Source organism: Euleptes europaea, chromosome 4, assembly GCF_029931775.1.
Source record: "Euleptes europaea isolate rEulEur1 chromosome 4, rEulEur1.hap1, whole genome shotgun sequence".
In the NCBI taxonomy this organism is placed as follows: domain Eukaryota; kingdom Metazoa; phylum Chordata; class Lepidosauria; order Squamata; family Sphaerodactylidae; genus Euleptes; species Euleptes europaea.
Window position 1 is genome coordinate 85,736,791 of NC_079315.1, and position 19,474 is coordinate 85,756,264.

Here is a 19,474-nt window from a genome sequence, read left to right on the forward strand (position 1 = left end):
ATGCTTCCTTGTTCTACTGTAATCTTGCCAGATGCAAACCTGCTAACTAATGTAAACAAAACACTTTGCAAAGTGACAGTGTCAGCTATAATTGTGTTCTGTTAGTTATATAGTTAAACGTTGTGCTACAGATTTCTAAGTAGTCTCATTTAATGCGTATAGTCCTAACGAAGAGGATGGTATAGAAATTAAATATGTAACTTGATCATGTAACTCAGAAATGAGTATTTATACTTTAGGCACAGAGGACTGAAAGAAAAGGAAATCCATATAAGGACATAAGACAGGAGCAGAAGCCACTAAGCTCCTGGTATCGGATAAGAAAGGGGAATAAAGGTACCCTTTTGAAGACTAAGGAAGAGGGGAAAAGGAACACTCTTCACTCTTAATGGGTCTAGAAAAAGTATAAATAACAGCCACAGTCCAGCTGGCACTTTAGAGTTCTATGGCTGGCAGACTGCAGCTGTCTGGTGTAGGACCTCCATCTCAAAAGGCTTGAGATGTAAAACATTGAAACTCTGTTCTTGCGTGGACAGTAGTTCTGAGATATCTTGAATTATCAAGATCTGGATATTTCAACATATCTTACTTACAGTCTTCTTGTGAGACTGCTCTATTCCTAGAAGAGGATAGAGACCCTTAGAATTCCTATTCTTTGAATAGGAATCTAAGTGCAGTGATCTTTCCATGTAATGGAACACTGAGAGTCCATCAGATTTATGGATTCTTACAGACTAAGCCTATTTGGCTTACCAATGCTAAGAAGCATCCTGAATACAGGGCTAATAGCTAGACCTCTGAGATTGTGTCAGAACGTCCTCTACTTAACAGAGGGACTTCTGAACCTCCTCAGAGCAAGAGACCAGAGAAGTTCCTGAAGGGAAAGGAGATTCTCTGTACTCTGTGAGATATGCACAATGCACATACACAGATTGGCACAGTCAAAGAGACTGTAAACAGCTTTAAGCTAACACATAGTATTTATACATTCAGCATTGCTGTCTAAAACTAGAAAGAGCATGCATAGCATGTACATAGACAATGCCTGATCTTAATGATGATCAGTTATGAATATTAATAGAAGTCTTTAAAGGACTCCAGATGATACAGATGACACAGCAAGGTATAGTGTGTCTTCTGTACAGAAATGTTATAATGTTTTGAATGATTTAAGTTAGGATACTTCTAACCAAATCTTTCTCCAAAGAATGAACCATATTTTGACAGGATTTTTGTAACCTTATATTCTGAATGAAGGTGCATTGCACTAAGGATACTTTATGAGTATATTCTGACTAAGATACTCCTTTATGGAGGCATAGAGAATGTGAATGATTACTTGCTACATAAACATGTTTAAGACTAATGATGTCTATCCTTATATGATATTTTAAGGCTTTGCAACCAAAAAGCATATATTGTATAATGTAAATAAATGTGTTTTTTATATATACTTCTACTCTTGTCCATTATTATAAATTTATTGGCGTGTTCAAGAGATGTCCTAGAAGCAATAACAAGTTTCTAGGAACCGTTGATTCCGGTCTAGTGGTGTCTCGCTGAATAGATAACTCCATTTCTCAGTAAATGGTACATCCTAAGAGTGTAGGCACTTAACGGCCCGAACCGCGACAGCATCTCCAGTTAAAGGGACTAGGCATGTAGGTGATGTGAAAGACCCTGGAGAGCCGCTGTCGGTCTGCTTAGACAATATTGACTTTGATGGACCAAGGGTCTGATTTGGTATAAGGCAGCTTCATGTGTTCATGTGTTCAAGTGTATTTAGGACAAATCATCAACCTCTGACTGGTTCTATTAGGGACCAATAGCACCTTCATCCTACTGGGAATGAGCTTCAGAGTTTATTTTTTTTACTTTCATCCAGCCCATTACCACCTTCAAGCAAGAGTTCAGAATATCCTGAGTGAGCTGAAAAAGAGAAATACAGCTGGTTCCCAGCAAGTGCCACACACTCAAGTGATCAACCCTCCAGGCATCACACTGTGGTGCTGACCAACCAAAACAAGAATCACCAGCACACAATGCTTTCGTCCCTTTATCGCCATTCTGCTAGTTGGTTCAGAAGGATAGTGTGGTTGATGGCATCAAAGTGATTCACTCCTGTCTCTCTCTTCAGGAGTAGGTCACCTAACAAGGAAACCAGGCCATTTCCATTTCAAAACCCAAGCTGTAATTGGTCTAAGTAATCAGTTCCCTCCCTGAATGCCTAGAGATGTCTGGCCACCACTTACTCAAGTAGCTGGCCAAAAAAAGAAAAACCTGCTCTCAACAAGATGGTAATTATTCAGATCTTCAGGATCAAGGGACATTTTTTTTCCAGAAGAAAGCCTCACCCATGCCTATTTCAGAGCTGTTGGATCGACTCCCTCCCTTATGGATGCATTTACCACTTCCTGCAGCCAATTTACTAGCCCTGCCAAGATAGTTTTTACAATCCAGGAAAGGCAAGGGTCGAGCATTGAACACGTTGGACAAGCTCCTCAAAGCAACTGTCCGCATCTTCAGGCTACAATAGCTGAAAGTCATCCAGGCAGCTGCAACTTGACAGACCACTGATAACATTCTCTAACAGCTCTGTTAAAAATACTATTATCCAAGTACCGGCAGATGCAAGCAACTTTGTCTGCGAAACGCAGAGCGATCATATCACAGTGAGCTACAGATCACTCCAAGTCTAACTCATCTGAGAACAGGATTCAAAAGCCCCCTCACTACTCAGTACACCTCTGTTGGACAAGTCCGCATAGACATGGCAGCTGCAGAAAGCGAGCCCACCTGACCACCACCACAAAGTAGACCGAAAGATGAGCTCTAACCTTTATTCAGTCAAGGCTCTCTATGGTCTCCCTCTACTTTAACCTAAGCCATCTGCCCTTACATTTCATTACCCACAGTTCTTCAGTAAACCAAGATGCCTGAACACTGTGAAGAGGGCCACTTTGGAGCAATTTGGTTTCATCTACCCATAGCTGCCTCTTGCCTGCCTCCTTGTACAGTTGCGATCCAGGTGGTGGCAGCCTGCCAACTCTTGGAGGGTATGGAATTTGGCAGACAAGGTCCTTCCTACCACGACTCACATACACAGTCTTTTTTTCCCCCTTAAAGGGAAGAGGCAGCTCTTTAAGAGTGGATGTACAAGATCTGTGCCCACAGAGAAATAATGGTGGAAGAACCTGGAGGGGATGGGAGGGACACAAGGAACAACCAACAGGACTCAGGGACTCTGAAGGGCAACAGATGCCTTTGTCCTGGCCAACGAGCTAGCATGTTGGTGCCTGACCTAAATGGGTGTGGCATGCTGTGGGCTAGGCTAAGGGGGCTGCTGCTTTTTCTTCCTGCATAAGGAGCAATTCCTTTCTGCTTAGGCAAGTGTACTGCTGCTGCTACCGTCTGATGAGGAGGGGGACAATCATTGAATCACAGAGTTAGAAGGGGGCATATAGGCCATCTAGTCCAACCCCCTGCTTAATGCAGGATCAGCCCAGAGCATCCCTGATGAGTGCTTGTCCAGCCTCTGCTTAAAGAATGCCAGTGATGGGGAGCTCACCTGCTCCCTAGGTAGCTGATTCCACTGTTAAACGACTCTTACTGTAATAAAAAAGTCCCTAATATCCAGCTAGTACCTTTCCTCCCAGCGTGGTGTAGTGGTTAAGAGCAGTGGTTTGAAGCAGTGGACTCTGATCTGGAGAACCGGGTTTGATTCCCCACTTCTCCACATGAGCGGCGGAGGCTAATATGGTGAACTGGATTTGTTTCCTCACTCCTACACATGAAGCCCGCTGGACTAGTCACACTCTCTCAGCTCCACCTACCTCACAGGGTGTCTGTTTGGGGAAGGGAAGGTGATTGTAAGCCAGTTTGATTCTTCCTTAAGTGGTAGAGAAAGTGGGCATATAAAAACCAACTCTTCTTCCCGCAATTTAAACCCATTATTGCGAGTCCTATCCTCTGCTGCCAACATGTCGGCTTTGTTCTATGGTTTTGAAGGGCTTTTCCTGGTTGCTGCATTTAGTCTGCCCGCTCAGCCTGTATAGCAATGGAGTAACGATTTGATAAGGTTAGATCATGAGGGAGCTCTTTCTAACCATTATATTACGGCAAGTTACTCCACCCTTGAGAGGCTGGCTCTGAATACTGGATAGATCTACACAGGATGGGAGATGCCCCAGGCTATGATGGTCAGGGGATATAGAAACTTCAGAACATGTCTTGATCCGCTGCTCATTCTACCAAGAAGTCAGCACAAGGTTTCTTTTCCCTTTGCTTAACACTTGCCCTGACCAACCAGATGAGCTTCTGGCTAAGAAGCTCTTAACTGATGAAAAATATCAGTTTACACTCTTGACTGCTAAATTCTGAGCTGCAGCGATTAAAATACGCCGTACCCTGATAGGATAAGAGTAACAGAAATACTTTATTACTCAAAATATTAAGGGGATCACACTAAGTTATACGATGTATATATAAATTTTATTCATACATGTAATATGTAATTTTTAGGCTTAGATTATTTGTAGTAGCAGTAGTAGCTGTTGTTGTGGTTTTCTTATTATGTAAGAACATAAGAAAATCCCTGCTGGATCATACCAAGGCCCATCAAGTCCAGCAGTCTGTTCACACAGTGGCCAACAAGGTGCCTCTAGGAAGCCCCCAAACAAGACGACTGCAGCAGCACCATCCTGCCTGTGTTCCACCGCACCCAAGATAATAGGCATGCTCCTCTGATCCTGGAGAGAATAGGTATGCATCATAACTAGTATTCATTTTGACTAGTGGCCATGAATCCCCCTTTCCTCCATGAACATGTCCACTCCCCTCTTAAACCTTCCAAGTTGGCAGCCATCACCACATTTTGAGGCAGGGAGTTCCACAATTTAACTATGCGTTGTGTGAAGAAGTACTTCCTTTTATCTGTTTTTAATCTCTCACCCTCCAGCTTCAGCAGATGACCCCGTATTCTAGTATTATGGGAGAGGCTGTTGCTGTGGCTGTTGTTGTTTGCTTGTTTGGTTGTTTGTTTTTGCTGGTCAGTGACCATATTAATAAATTATTTTTATAGAGAAAGAAACCCCAGCCTAGGATTCCATGACTAGTACATAATCTGGTGCAGACACACATGCTGCAACTTCCTGGGGCCACGTGGGCTGCCAACAGCCATCAATGGATATGCATAGAGAGGATATAATCTAAGAAGACTGGACATCACACGAAGCACATAACAACATTGTGACCACCTTAACAAATCACTCAGTCAGATTACTTTACCTGCCACTGAGCATTTATGCTTCTAGAACTGCCTGGATTTGCACCAGTTGAAGAAAATGAAAGGGTCAGATCAAAGAACAACTTTAAAATTAATTTCAGCAGCCTTTGAAGGAGAGCTTTACGCTATCATGTAAAAAAAACGATATCAAAATATTTATTATCAAACATGCGTAAGAGATCAATGCTATCTTTCTTTCAAACTACATGGACCGTTTTGGGGCAGAATCATGCTGAATAGTTATCGCTAACTAAGCTCTCTGTCAGCATTCGTCTTTCCAGCTTCGGTGACCTGATTGCTTACAGTGAACTGTGGGAAAATATTTACTCTTTAAAATAGGTAACTGCATAGTTGACTGAATCCAACTGTCAGCAACTTCATGCTATCACCATACGTAAGCTATTTCTACTCCAACCTAGTGTCCTAGCTGCAGTAGCGACAGACAAAACTGCTACAGATACGTTCATCTACTTGACACAAGTATCCCAATGCAGTTTTCCCTTTAGAAGTGCTTTCTGTTCCAACTGGCAGACTAAGCCTGCAGCTAAAGAAAACTGGGAGAAAGGGACAAAGAAAAGCTGAGTTGTGATCTTCGTGCTCCTTCCCAAACAAGTAATTTTCTGTGGCTTTCCATGCAATCTACTGGACAACAGACTGTCCACTTTCATCAGCCTCTATAGATACTGTGGATGCTGTTTTGAAGCAAACTCCATATTTATAAAACATCTTACGCTTGGAGCTGCTTCCCTTCAGAGAGGTGGGGGCAGTGGGCATAGGGTCCTGTCTTCTTTCATGCATGCTCTGACTACTAGATTTTGAATGCCTCAGCTGGACTGTAGGAAAAGAAACCTAGCAAAGGGGAGAAGAACGGGCCAAATAAAGGTCAAAGAACACATGCCTTGAGAGTTCCATGACTGGAATCTCTCACTTCCAGCTGCTTTGAAGGCTGGGGATCAGTTGCCGGAGAGAGGAATATTAAGTCTGTCCTCCCATGGAACAGGAAGAGACAATATAGCTACAGATACATTCATCACTCATTGGAGACCTTTGGCATACTATATAGATGGCAATGGTGGAGCCAGAAGGCAGGAGCCTGAAGGTGCAGTTAGGAGCAAGCACAGTCTTCAAGGCAGCCACATGGGGATGCTAGCTAACTTTAAAATGCAAGATAGTCTCATCATAGAACTCTCCCGATACGTACATTGGTACTGAGTTTTCAACTAGCATAGCAGGAACTCTGCTGAACTCATAAAAGGTAGCTCATATCCCACAACAGGGTATGTATGATGTAACATGGGTGTGCTATCATAAGTTACGCCCATGTCTGTGTGGAAATGCATTTTACAAGCATAGACAGCTTCCAAAGCAGCTTCAGGCAGCTTGCCAGACAATGGTCTTATCTGAACCAGATCAAGACCACCCCTTTGCAGATGAGTCCAGACAAAGGACCTTCATCTAGCCTGTAGCACCAAAGAGAGAGGACCAAAGCCAAAAGAGATGCAGGCTCAAGAATTCACATTCAAAGCATTAGACTAGGGCTTGAGGGACACAGGCATGGGCTTCCGCTGTCCTTTCAACAGGGGCCAGAACTAACTGAACTGCTTTTCAGAGCAAGATAGGAGGCCACTGTTTCAAAGATACCTGGAAAGTTCATACCCTGCCAGAAATTTTGCCCAATTCCTTCTGATAGTATTCTCACTACAACTGGCTCGTACAGTGACTGTTTTCTCCAGCGCTTTCTCCGTTGTCACCTGCACTTTGTAAAAAAGCATCATCCCTCTCAGCCTTTCGGAAAGCTCATGAATCAATATTCCTCAAGAGAGCATTCATTGATGTTGATCCTCTGATGGTATTTCTATTTCCTTGTTGGTTCTGTGGTTAGCTTCTTGTCTAATGGTTGGTTGGGACTGTGTGATGGATGGTTTACTGGGCAAACGTGCAATACCTTTAAAAACTTTTTTTTAACCCTTCACATATTTGCAAACACCTCTGATAGGGTTGCCAGCTCTGGGTTGGGAAATACCTGGAGATTTTGGAGGTGGAGCCTGGGGAGAGTGAGGGTTGGGGAGGGACCTTATCAGGGTACAACCCCATAAAGGTCCACCCTCCAAAGCAGCCATTTTCTCCAGAGGAACTGATCTCTATTATCTGGATCTTGGTTGTAATAGCAAGAAATCTTCAGGCCCTGCCTGGAGGTTGGCAAACCTATCAACTAATGATCCCCTCGACCCTTTCTAAAAGGCAGGCTGAGCTGTGGGTGACTCCTGTTTTTTTAAAACTAGCATCAGATAACATAACACCATACACTTCCACTAGGGACACTGATCTGAGCACCACGTCTCTCGGGGGCTCCCGAGGGAACCAAGAATCGTTCGAATATGGGGTGCAATCCTGCACCCCTACCCGATCCTAAACAGTGGACCGGGAAGCAGGACTACCCCTGCTGCCTTTTAAGTGCGGTTTTGACACCCAGTTTTGCTGAGTGAGCCTTCAGATGACTCTCGGAATCCTGGACGAGATCATGCCGGCCTGAGGGGAAACCATTGCCACGAACGTCTCTTTGGAATCAGGCTCAGATCTCCCCTATCTATTACCATCTAAGCAACAATACAGAAGCAAGAATACCTACTCTTCTAAAATCTGAGTAAGTTACAAGAATCCTTTTGTTTTACCTGGATCTGGAAGTCTTGAAGGAGTGAAAAAATACCTATTGAATCTGTATCTCCCCATCTGATGTTTGGATGACTCTTTGAAAATTAAAAACACTGGATAAACCGGCAGGATTTTTATCAAATTGATAGTAGGTAGACATAACAATCAGGACTCTTTGAATGACGTTACAGCCACCAATCAGAGACTGAGATGTGCAAAGGGGAGAGAGGAGGAGATTTTCCCCCCCATTTCCGGGAAGACGTTTTTCTGAGTAAACAAGTCTTCAAGCCACGTCTTATCTGGAAGCATCTGCTACCGTCTGCTACCGCGAGAACACCACGGAATTTGAGACCGGAAGTGTGGCATTACTGTGTAACTGGCAAATATCTCCCAAGTTCCTGGGCAAAAGGAAGTAACAACAGGCTTGCGACTTTATATCCTGCCCCCCGCAACATTTCTTTACTACCCACAACATAGGAACTAGTGATATACCTGTCTGGACTTTACCAATTAAATTTCAACAGAACTATTAGAAGCAGCAACCATGGAAAGTGTGACTAAACAGATGGATTGACTACTCTCTCTGACAAACAATATCTACAAACTTTTCAACTGGAAACTGGATGTAATTTTGGAAGATCTCAAGGATATAAAAGACCAAGTTACTACATTGAGATCAGAAATGGGAGAAGAAAGCTCTCCAAATGACAAGCCATCAAAAGAAGAATTAAATTCTGCTAAGGAGCTGGAGAGCCACAATGGACATCCAAAGGATATTCATCTGCAAGAAGAAATTGAACCAATCCTGTTGACAACCATGGATTTGAACGTAAGAGACTTTGACTTTTGTTTGTATAATCTACCAGATGAATTCTTCAATGTGAACTGGGAGAACTTAAAAGGGCGAAAAGCTGGAAACACCAGGATCTTTTTCTTCGCCTTGGGGATGGAAGAAACCACACTGCAGATTGACTATCAATCGTCAATTTCTGCAGAGGGAACTGCACTAACAATTTCCAAGGATGCTCTTCGACGTTTAAAGCTACTGAGAAAAAGAGGAAGATGCTGGAAATTAAGGATAAAGAGACTGGTTCAAAGGGTCTAGATTTCTTGGGTTTTAACTAAAAGGGACTGATTAATGGCTTGGATTTGATAAAAACAGAATAATTAATGACATTAACATAATAGATACTTATTAGATGTCTGGGAGAAATGGAGGAGTTATAATGATACCTATTTTTAAAGGAAGTAAAAAAAATGATACCTATTATCTAATCCATCTTTTTATTATAAAATAGTGCTTTTTTCTATTTTTTCTTTCTCTCTCTCTTATTTTTTTCTCTTTACTTGAATATAGAAAATTGTTATAATCGAAATAGTGATCACTTAGATTATGAGTAATATTAAAAAAAGAACAATTTCTTATAAATGTTTGTAATATTAGGATTAGAATTTTAAACGAAGGAGATTACAAATAAATGACAAGATTGAGGAAGGTGTAGGGGAAGTCTTAATATTTTATTTATATATATATATATGTATTTTATTGGAATCTACACCTTGATGCTTATTTACATTGATTGTTGGATATTGTGTTTAATCAGTATGGAAAAACAATTAAAAAAATCTAAGCTTGTGAATTCCATCTGCATTCTGTTAAAAAATAAGTCTCAGAACATATTTTGGGAATTTGTCACCAATTTGGCTTCCCATGTAGGGCAAAACATGTACATGCACACACCAGCCATGATGCATGTGGGACACTATGCAGAAAAGGTAGGGCCTTTGCCTCTCATTTGCCTCTCATCTAGGGTTGCCAGCTCTGGGGTTGGGAAATACCTGGAGATTTTGGTGGTAGAGTCTGAGGAGGGCGGAGTTTGGAGAGGGGAGGGACTTCAATGCCATACAGTCCAATTGCCAAAGCGGCCAGTCCAATTGCCAAAGCGGCCAGAGTTCATTGAGAATCCAGCCTGCAAGGGCGGTGTAAGATGCCAAAAAGGTCTAGGAATGAAATCAGAGTTTTTGTGAAATTCCTTAAAGGCACGCACTCCGCAGTGAGCAAATTACTGGACTACGAGCTGAAGAAGCTGAAAAGCGAAACGCAACGCTCCGATCCACCTGCATTCTCTTTTTTGGTCCAATTACCTCTTACCAGGTTGTTTGCCTGCAGTCACGCCGGCTGGCCTGGTTGTAGACTCTTCGTGGCAAAAGACTCCATGTACATGATTGCTGATACTGTTCCGCTTTTGCAGGGTCTTTAGTTTCTTTTGGTACTGTGTAGCTTATGGGGTCTATGTATAGCGGCATGTGGTGAATGCCTTTGTACTATTTGTTCATTTCCCCACTTGTTTTTGTTTTCCTGTAGCAGGTAGAACTTATGCCTACTTATACATTTGTTTCCTCATTTAAAATTGGCATGCCTTGAATGCCTGTTTAATATAATTGTTTTTCTATTGGCAGTTGGTCATCATGTATTAATGGTGTTTGCAACTATTACTATTTTGCATTGTGATTATTGTATTTAGATTCTGAGCCCACGTGCTGTTAATTAGGTTCAGCAGTATTCTATTGCCAACATAGGTTTTCTTTTACCATTAACCACCTGGAGGTTGGCAACCCTACTCTCATCCTTTCTTATGTTTCAGGTAAGTTGCCCACAGGCCTTTAGAAATGTGTGGAAATGGGCAGCTAAAGCTTTTCATAGCATGGAGGTAAATAAAATCACCTGGCAAATAACAACCTATTACACCTCCGTTAAAGTGACAGGTCTTTTTTTTCCCCTCCAGGCAGCTGCCAACACTGGTTTCAGACCATTTGAGAATGTTCTTTAGAAGCATCTATCCTTCTGGATGTCCTATGGCTTTAAATCAGCAACTACAACAACTGCTATTAAACTGTTTTGCTTTTTTGGCAATCCAATCTTGAATATATCCAAGAAGAGGCTTTTGAACTTCTCTGTGCACCTTGCCCAGCACACACATGCTAAAATCTCAGCTCCTCCCCACCCAAAAGCACAGGCACTCATAATGGGCTGATACCTCCATGGAAGTACCTTCTGTGTAAGGAGTTTCATCAGGTGCAAAGCCGCCCTTAAGATCACACTTTTCGTAACGTAACATGTAGATTGCTAAAGCAGAGATTCGGAAACATTCGTGTCTACCCACAAAAACTTGCTTGGGGCTTTGACAATGAAAGTAATAAATTGAATCTGAACAAAAACCTTTCTGTTCTACCAGATGGCTTGTGGTTTGCCTTGGTACAGTTACGGGAGGGAGGACGTAAACCAGGCATAGTAAAGGATCAGTTACTCTTCAAACTCGGATTGTAAATCACGTACAACTAGGCAAATGTGCATTCCATCTGCAGCAATAATATTTGAGAGCCAATATGCATCTGAATGTGGTAGTAGGAAACACCCATGTACTACATATATACGCCCAAATAAACATAAATGGCAGCTTCTATTATTGGTTAAATACTAATTGGCCTTTAGAAAAGCAAATGCTAAAGAGCTACTGATAATAGATATCGACTATTAAGCCTTCTAGGACTCTCTTGAAATTGTGAATTTCTGCACAAGACCTATGGAAAACAAAGTATGCAAGGAGGGGGGAGCATCAGGATGGCCCTTCTCAGTCATTAAAGAGATGTGGCATTTGATTCTATGGCTGCTTACCCAGGAATCCCACTAAAGCAGCATAGAAATGCAGCCTAAAACAGTTTGGTGCTTTTGTGCAAAGTCAGCCTTAGATTAGTTAATATGAGGTCAACTTAACTATGCAGAATAAGTAAGCAAATGATTACGTGGCTGAACTAAGGAATGCATCTAGAATTTTTACCAAGGAAAGTCAACTATTTTTATACTAATATATTTTACTGAACTGATTGTGGTTACCCTCAGACTGTGATGATCCAAGGATTAATTGATTAGAAGCAGATCCCAACAATCCCCTAATTAGTTAGAAGCAGATCCCAACAAATATATAGCAGCAGAAAAGATTATGAGATTGGATGCAGAGGAGAATTTTGCAAACAGAAGGAGGCAGGGTTTTTTTGTCATTTTTCCTCTTCCACCTTATTAGTATTTTCCAGATATATTCAAATCTCTGGATAATATCTGGAATTTTCTGGGTACAGATTTTCTGGGGACCCTTTTACCTGTATCCCAGAAAATTCCCAGAAATATTAACCAGGAGTATTAACCAGGAGTACTGGGAGCCGGCGTTTGAAGGCGCCCAGGACCGTCTTGTCTGTTCCATTTTTTCTTTTCTTTTTTTGGGGGGTGTCAGTGCCTTCTTGGGCTTTGTATCAGCTTTCCAGGTTGATTTGACTTCGATTACACCCTTAAAAAAATTTACATTGCAAAGTTGTGTTTGCTTTTTGTGGTGGATTCTCAGGTTTGATATTTCTGTAGAATCTCAGGTTGTAAATTGGCTGGATTCTCCAATTTTACATCTGCCAGGGTTGCAACAGCTTTCCTATTCAGTTTGGCTTGGGTGATTCCAAAATTGTACATTGGTATAGATTCTCAGGTTTTACATTTCAACTCCCCCCTATAGGAATCAATGGTGGGGCACCTTCTTCAGGGACCCATAGAATTGGACCTCTTGGTCCAATTCACTTGAAATTTGGAAGTTACTTAAAGGACAGGCTCCAGCAGCTATCCTGCAATTTTGATGCCACTAGATTTAAAACTAGCCCCTCCATCTCCCTGGAAAGATTTCCCACAGGAAATAATGGAGCTGAAAAATACCAGAATCCCGGGCCGGGGGTGGGGGAACAGATCTCAATACCAAATTGGTATTTGGAACCCAGGAATACCAATGTTTTTTGGCTCCGTGATATCCAGATCTGGAAAAAATTGACCTGCACATCCCTATCCATCATGCTGTTCCTGGAGGTCCCCTCTTCCCTCCAATCAACAGTTCAAGGAGCATTTGAGGTTGCAGTGAAAGTGGGGAAGTGACAAAGTCATACACCACTAATGGAAATCTCTTCTGTCCACGGAAATCCTCCGTGGTTCCAACCTGTGGACTAAAGGTCAACAGTAGCAATCCTTTGATAAAGGGCAACATTATTCCTCTCAAGATACATATATTTTTGTTGCTGCAAGAACTGAAGAGACAGATGTTATTTGTACATTACAGGGAAAAAGGGCAGGGAAGTTTCAGGAAAACAGCTGCAGTAAAGAAAAAAATCAGAAAGTGTAAGGAAGGTCAATTGATTTTGATTGTAAAACATTCTTTCTGCTGTAAGGGGATTTTCTATTTCCCATACCTCTCATCACAAAGACTACACCCACCTGCAAGTATTTAAATGATGCAAGCATGTACGTCATCCTTCTGTTCAGCCAGTTATTAAAGGTAACACTTTAGTTAGACGTTACAAGTTATAACGGAAATCTCCACCTCAGTGGAACATTACAGCCTATAAAAGTTTTCTAATGGTCTAATTCACAGACCAGTCAAACCAACTGGAACAAAGTAAGGGTCACTTAATATGTTATAAAACTCCTATGCAGAAATTACTTGCAGTGTATGTTTTGAATTGTGTAAATGCAGTAAAACACATTTATGAAATCGCATGCTGTTTTTTTATGTGGCCATTTTGTAAAGGGTGAAGTGGTCTAACTCTAAGTATTCTGGGCTAATTTACTAAACTGTTTATGCCAACTGACCAGAAGGCAAAAACAGCCTGGCTAATGGGCAAAGATCAGTTTCAGGAGATGAAGCTTCCCACATCACAGAAAAATTCATTAGTGTTTGCACATCAAGCTGTTGCTAAAGACACAGCTACAGTGGAAAGCTGAAAAACTAATAAACTTATGCAATGCTAAACAGATGTATACCCTTCTAAATCTGTTGACTTCAATGGATTGAGAAGGGAATAACTCTGTTTAGGATTGCACAGTTAGACATTTTTTTTACTTCGTTTATACCCCGCTTTTCTCCCCACTGAGGACACAAAGCAGCTTACATTGTTCTCCTCTCGTACATTTTATCCTCCCAAGAACGCTGTTGAGGTAGGTTAGGCTGAGTGTGTGTGACTAGCTCAAGGTCACCCAGCAAGCTTCCATGGCAGAAAGGAGATTTCGAACCTGGGTCCCCCAGTTCCTAATCTGACACTCTAATCACACTGGTTCCCCACTACGGAGGGGCGCTTTTCTTACTAAAGCTTTTTAACCTTCTATGGCAACTATTATTTTACCAGTTTTCTGTGCCATTGCCAGTAGGAGTGGGATACAGCACTCAGACCTTTACCTGCCCCCTCTTGTTCCCCACTGGAACTGATGACGTTAACCTGGGATGGGCACTCAGGAAGTTTGAACAAAGCAGTGGAGCCCCAACACTGTTCAAAAGAGCTCCAACAGAAGCCAGAAAGGTGAGAGGAGACCAGCACTGGCATTTAGAGAAATGAGTGACCAAAAGCGGAGCTAGAAGCTGGGAAGGAGAGAAATGACAGCTATGGGTGGCAGAGGGAGAGAGAAGATAATGCCTGTAAGGGTTAACATTACGTTTTGTTAGTTTGCCTTAGCAGCAGTAATAGTAGTAGTAGTAGACTAGGAAGAGAAGGAAGAAGAGGAGGAGGAAGAAGAAGAGGAAGAAGAAGAGGAGGAGGAAGAAATGTTAGGAGTTCATTAGCCTGTTCTTGATGATATTATCCTAAATACTATGAAGTACTATGACTATGAAATCTGACCTGGTTGGCCACTCTGTGAACAGACTGCTGGACTTGATGGAGCTCGGTCTGATCCACCATGGTCTTTCTTATGTAAAATACCATCCACCATGTCTCTGCCTCTTATCTACTTAAAGACTCTGTGAGAAACCTGAACCTTGGCACAAGCAGGGCATTGTTGCTTCTTTCCCAGGCAAGGCTTTTCTGGCTGTGTAACTATCAACAGATACAGCTTCATCCCATCATTGCAGGGTGCAAAGCTCCACTTTATATGCAACTATTCAAGGTACAGGAGTTTCCGTCAAGAAAATAAACGGTAATCTTTATGATCTCAACTGAATTTTCTTCATTTTTGCGTAACTCCAGTCAAACCAAAGGGAACTTCTAGATTGCAAAGGTGGCCCTCACACTGCTTCCTTCAAACTACTTATGGAATGTTCTCACTACCTACCCACCCAAAAAACAGACATACTAACTTGTTTTCCCTGCCAGAATATTTGTGCTGTAAAAAGCCGGGCGATAGAGAAACGTGTACAAGACAAAGCACTCTCCATCACGAATGTTGCAATCCTATGTAAAGTTACTCCCATCTAAGCCAACTGAAACCAGTGGCATAAGACTACATCGTAAATCTCCAGTTGCACTTTACTTGTTGAATTCCAACCTGTTGTGAAGTCTTTATAGGTGCATGAACAGCCAACTTGGAAGGCTTTAAGAGGGGAGTGGATATGTTTGTGGAGGATATGGCTATCCATGGCTACTAGTCAAAATGAATACTAGTCATGATGCATACCCATTCTATCTAGTATTAGAGGAGCATGTCTATTATATTAGGTGCTGTGGAACACAGGCAGGATGGTGCTGCCGTCATCTTGTTTGTGGGTTTCCTAGAGGCACCTGGTTGGCCACTGTGTGAACTGACAGCTGAACTTGATGGGCTTTGGTCTGATCCAGCATGGCTTTTCTTATGTTCTTAGTTAGGGTTTAGTTGGGCAGCAACTCTAATATGTTTTACATTCAATTAAAAACTGCTTTGTAAGTAATTTGAAGATTACATTTCCCATCATCAAGTCAACAACTTTTCTGTTTCAACAAATATCCCTGAGAGTAATGCCTTACCTTTGCGGAATGCGTACGTTATGGTTAGGGTCCAGCATATCCATAAGATATTTTTTAACATCTTGACCTACAAATAATGAAAACACAAAATAAATCAAAGGAAATCTAGCATGGTCTTATTAAGGATTCTAACTGTTAATACTTGTTCCAATGATTACGGTATGTAGATTTATAAAATTATGGGTCATTTCATTGACCTCCCTCCAGTTCTTCTGCATTGGCTCGGCAATTGGGATGCCAGTCCCGACTGCCTGGATCTTGTTCTTGAGCTCATTCCTAGAGTTCCTTTGCAATCTTACCATGTCCTGATCTTAGAGCAACACTCCACTGATCAATACTCCAGTTGCCCCACAGCACATCACAGTAATCATTTCGAAACAAGTCACCACATTTCTTTGCACTATTTTACTGCAAAGTAACTGCCAAAGCAAATGAACACATGAAGCTGCCTTATACTGAAGCAGACCCTCGGTCCATCAAAGTCAGTATTGTCTACTCAGACCAGCAGCGGCTCTCCAGGTTTTCAGGCAGAGGTCTTTCACATCACCTACCTGCCTAATCCCTTTAACTGGAGATGCCAGGGATTGAACCTGGACCTTCTGCATGTCAAGCAGATGCTCTACCACTGAGCCATGGCCCCTCCCCATGGTAGTAAAAGCATTGGCATGACATCATACAATTTTATCAGAAGGAATTTATCCCTGCTGTTGATTTGGTTTCTCCTTCTAAAATGCAATTTTGTAGGGGAGACAGGCCTTGACCTGTATGGCCCAGGCTATCCGGATCTTTTCAGATCTCAGAAGCTAAGCATGGTCTGCCCGTGGTTATCATTTGGATGGGAGACCACCAAGGAATGCCAGGGTCACTATGCAGAGGAAGGCAATGGCCAACCACCTCTGTTAGTCTCTTGCCTTGAAAACTCTACTGGGTTGCCATAAGTCTACTGTAACTCGATGGCACTTTACACTGGGGAAGTGGGGAGACAAAATATAAACTATATATGGAAGCTGAAACCTCATGTTAGTAGTTGTCACTGCAATCTCTTCTCAGTTACTCTGTGTAACCAGTTGTCTTGCAGTAAGGAAAAGTAGCATACATAGCCACAGGATATTGTAATAATGTCTTGAATCCTGCCCAGTTACGCATTCTGGGGCTGCATTAACCAATGTGAAGTAAATGCAGGTTACTAGGCTGAATGCAATCTCACTTGATGTACATTGCAGTAGGAATCTTGATTCTCTTGAATTAAAGTCTCTCTGCAAACTTTCCAACAATATCAGCAGCCTAAAATGACTGTTTGATGACTTGTGGAAAAGGGTTGCCAATCTCCCAGTGGGGTCTGGAATGACAGCTGATCTCCAAACTACAGTGATGAGTTCCCCTGGAGAAAATGGCTGCTTTGGAGGGTGGACTCTATAGCATTATACACCTCCCCAAACCCCACCCTCCTGAAGTTTCGCCCCCAAATCTCCAAGAATTTCTCAGTTTAGAGTCTGGCAACCCAACCTGTGGAGCATTAAACGGTAAATGGATCAGACAGATTAAGGCTAAGTAAAGCAGTAAGAGTCACAATCTACTTCATGTTTTTCAGAAGTACGTATAGATCACATTTTTATTTCCACAGATATAGTAGAGCTTCCAGTACACTGTATCTTCATGCATATTGCTATGCATATTTCACCTTATGTCTCAGTAAGAAAGGTGGACTATAAATAAATAAGCAATTACATGTACCATTTGAAAACTGTAATTACATCCTGACCTGAATGGCCCAGGCTAGCCCGAACTTGTCAGATCTTGGAAGCTAAGCAGGGTTGGCCCTGGTTAGCATTTGGACAGGAGACCACCAAGGAACACCAGGGTTGCTACACAGAGGCAGACAATGGCAAACCACCTCTCTTTGTCTCTTGCCTTGAAAACCCCATGGGGTCACCATATATCAACAGTGACTTGACAACACTTACCACCACCACTTACGTATGTTTCCTCTAAAATCACACAACTCTGACCCAAAGAAAGAGCAAGAGTCCAATAGCACCTTAAAGACTAACAGAATTTCTAGCAAGGTATGAGCTGTCGTGAGTCACAGCTCACTCCTTCAGATATCTGAAGAAGATATCTGAAGAAGTGAACTGTGACTCATGAAAGCTCATACCCTGCCAGAAATTTTGTTAGTCTTTAAAGTGCTACTGAACTCTTGCTCTTTTCTACCACTAAAGACAGACTAACATGGCTACCCATCGTGATCCAAGGAAGTTTGCACAAAATTGCAGCCTACAGAATAATCCTGAAAAACTTTACTCAGAAGTACATCCCATTGAGCTCTATTTGATTTACTCCCTTGTAAGTTGTACTTAGGAAAGCAGCTGTCATCTTGAGTTTGCTTGTTTCAAATGAATATCTGAATTATTATGTTGCCCATGGCTATATAGAAAAAATATATTGGGAGGATTACTGAAAATTAGTTTAGCATAAAGGAATTCTGTTACATATCCAATGAGTCTGTCTTAAAGTCCACAAAATCATAGGGTGTCTAAAATGCATTCCATCCTAGGAGTCTTTTTTTTTTAATCATAGATTGGCCTTTTTAAATACAATTGCCTTGAAAGTTATAATTGAGTTACAGCCCTAATTTAAATTATTGGAATATTGGTGTGTACATTCAGAAGGCGCTGTCCTGATTTATTCAAATTGGTAGGAATTTAGTCATCAAGTTCAAGGAGCACAGGCAGCAGCCAAAGTTGCCAGAATAGGAAACTACTAAGCTGCCAAACTGATATTAAAATAAGCTGTGATACATACCGCTACACTGAACCACCACATGCAAAACACGGATTATCATTCTCAAAATAGTTGCGACTTCAAGCTCCAATAAAACCTTAACTATATCAAAAAATTCTAACAATAAACCAACTCTGAGGAGAGGTTTCTAAACCAATTACAGTTCACTTTTTTTACACCAATACACCCTTATTAGGGGTTTGAATACCACAGGCCATTCAGGGGTACAATTGTCAGTATTTCTTTACCACCTCCTTCCATTAAGCGTCAGCTGCTGAAAGTCTAAAACTATGGTTTCTGGATCAGTCTCCAGGAAACCCCAACACTTTCACTTGGAAACAGCAAGCCTAAGCTAGCCAAGTTCTCCTCTCTGGCAGAGATCCTTTGCTGACTGTAGTTGCATGACAACCAGTCATGTGAAACTACCTCCACATTATGGCTCATCTTACTGGATACAGCTATGTATTGACCAAGTTCCCCTCAACAGCTGGAAAAAGCAAGAGGAAATGTGCCAGTCATGGTTAGCAGAAACTTAGGCAGAGCTCACTACTTAACTAGTTGCTTACCAGACAGCCTGTGGGAAACAGGAAAAAAAACTATTAAGATACTCTTGTCCATCGTTGGTTTCCAGGAAAGCTGATCCATAACTCAACAGCTCCAATTCCTGATAAAGACTCGGGATGGGAGAGATGCAGCATGGTTTCTGTAGCCGGCCAAGATTTAGATAGGTCTGTTTAGGGTTCCCTGGCTATTGGAAGGCAGTAACTCTACAACTTTCCCTTCTGACTTTCTTTCCTTTCTCTGGCTGATATCTATCTTACCACTGCCAATGTTGTTGGATTCAGTCCCTCAAGACATCATCCTTGTTTTGAAATCCAGACAATAACAAGAAGAAATGATAAATTGTATATTGTGAAGGAAGTCCAACACTAAATCATGTTCTAAAATCAGGCTGCTTTT

General features: G+C 41.8%; 1 protein-coding gene across 1 annotated transcript in view; it reads right to left on the reverse strand.

Annotated features, from left to right (window-relative positions):
• VCAN (versican) overlaps positions 1-19,474 on the reverse strand; it is a 166,061-nt gene that overhangs the window by 120,594 nt on the left and 25,993 nt on the right. The window contains exon 2 of the mRNA XM_056847925.1: positions 15,734-15,800. Coding sequence (XP_056703903.1) covers positions 15,734-15,800 — 67 coding nt within the window. The remainder of the gene's footprint in view (positions 1-15,733; positions 15,801-19,474) is intronic.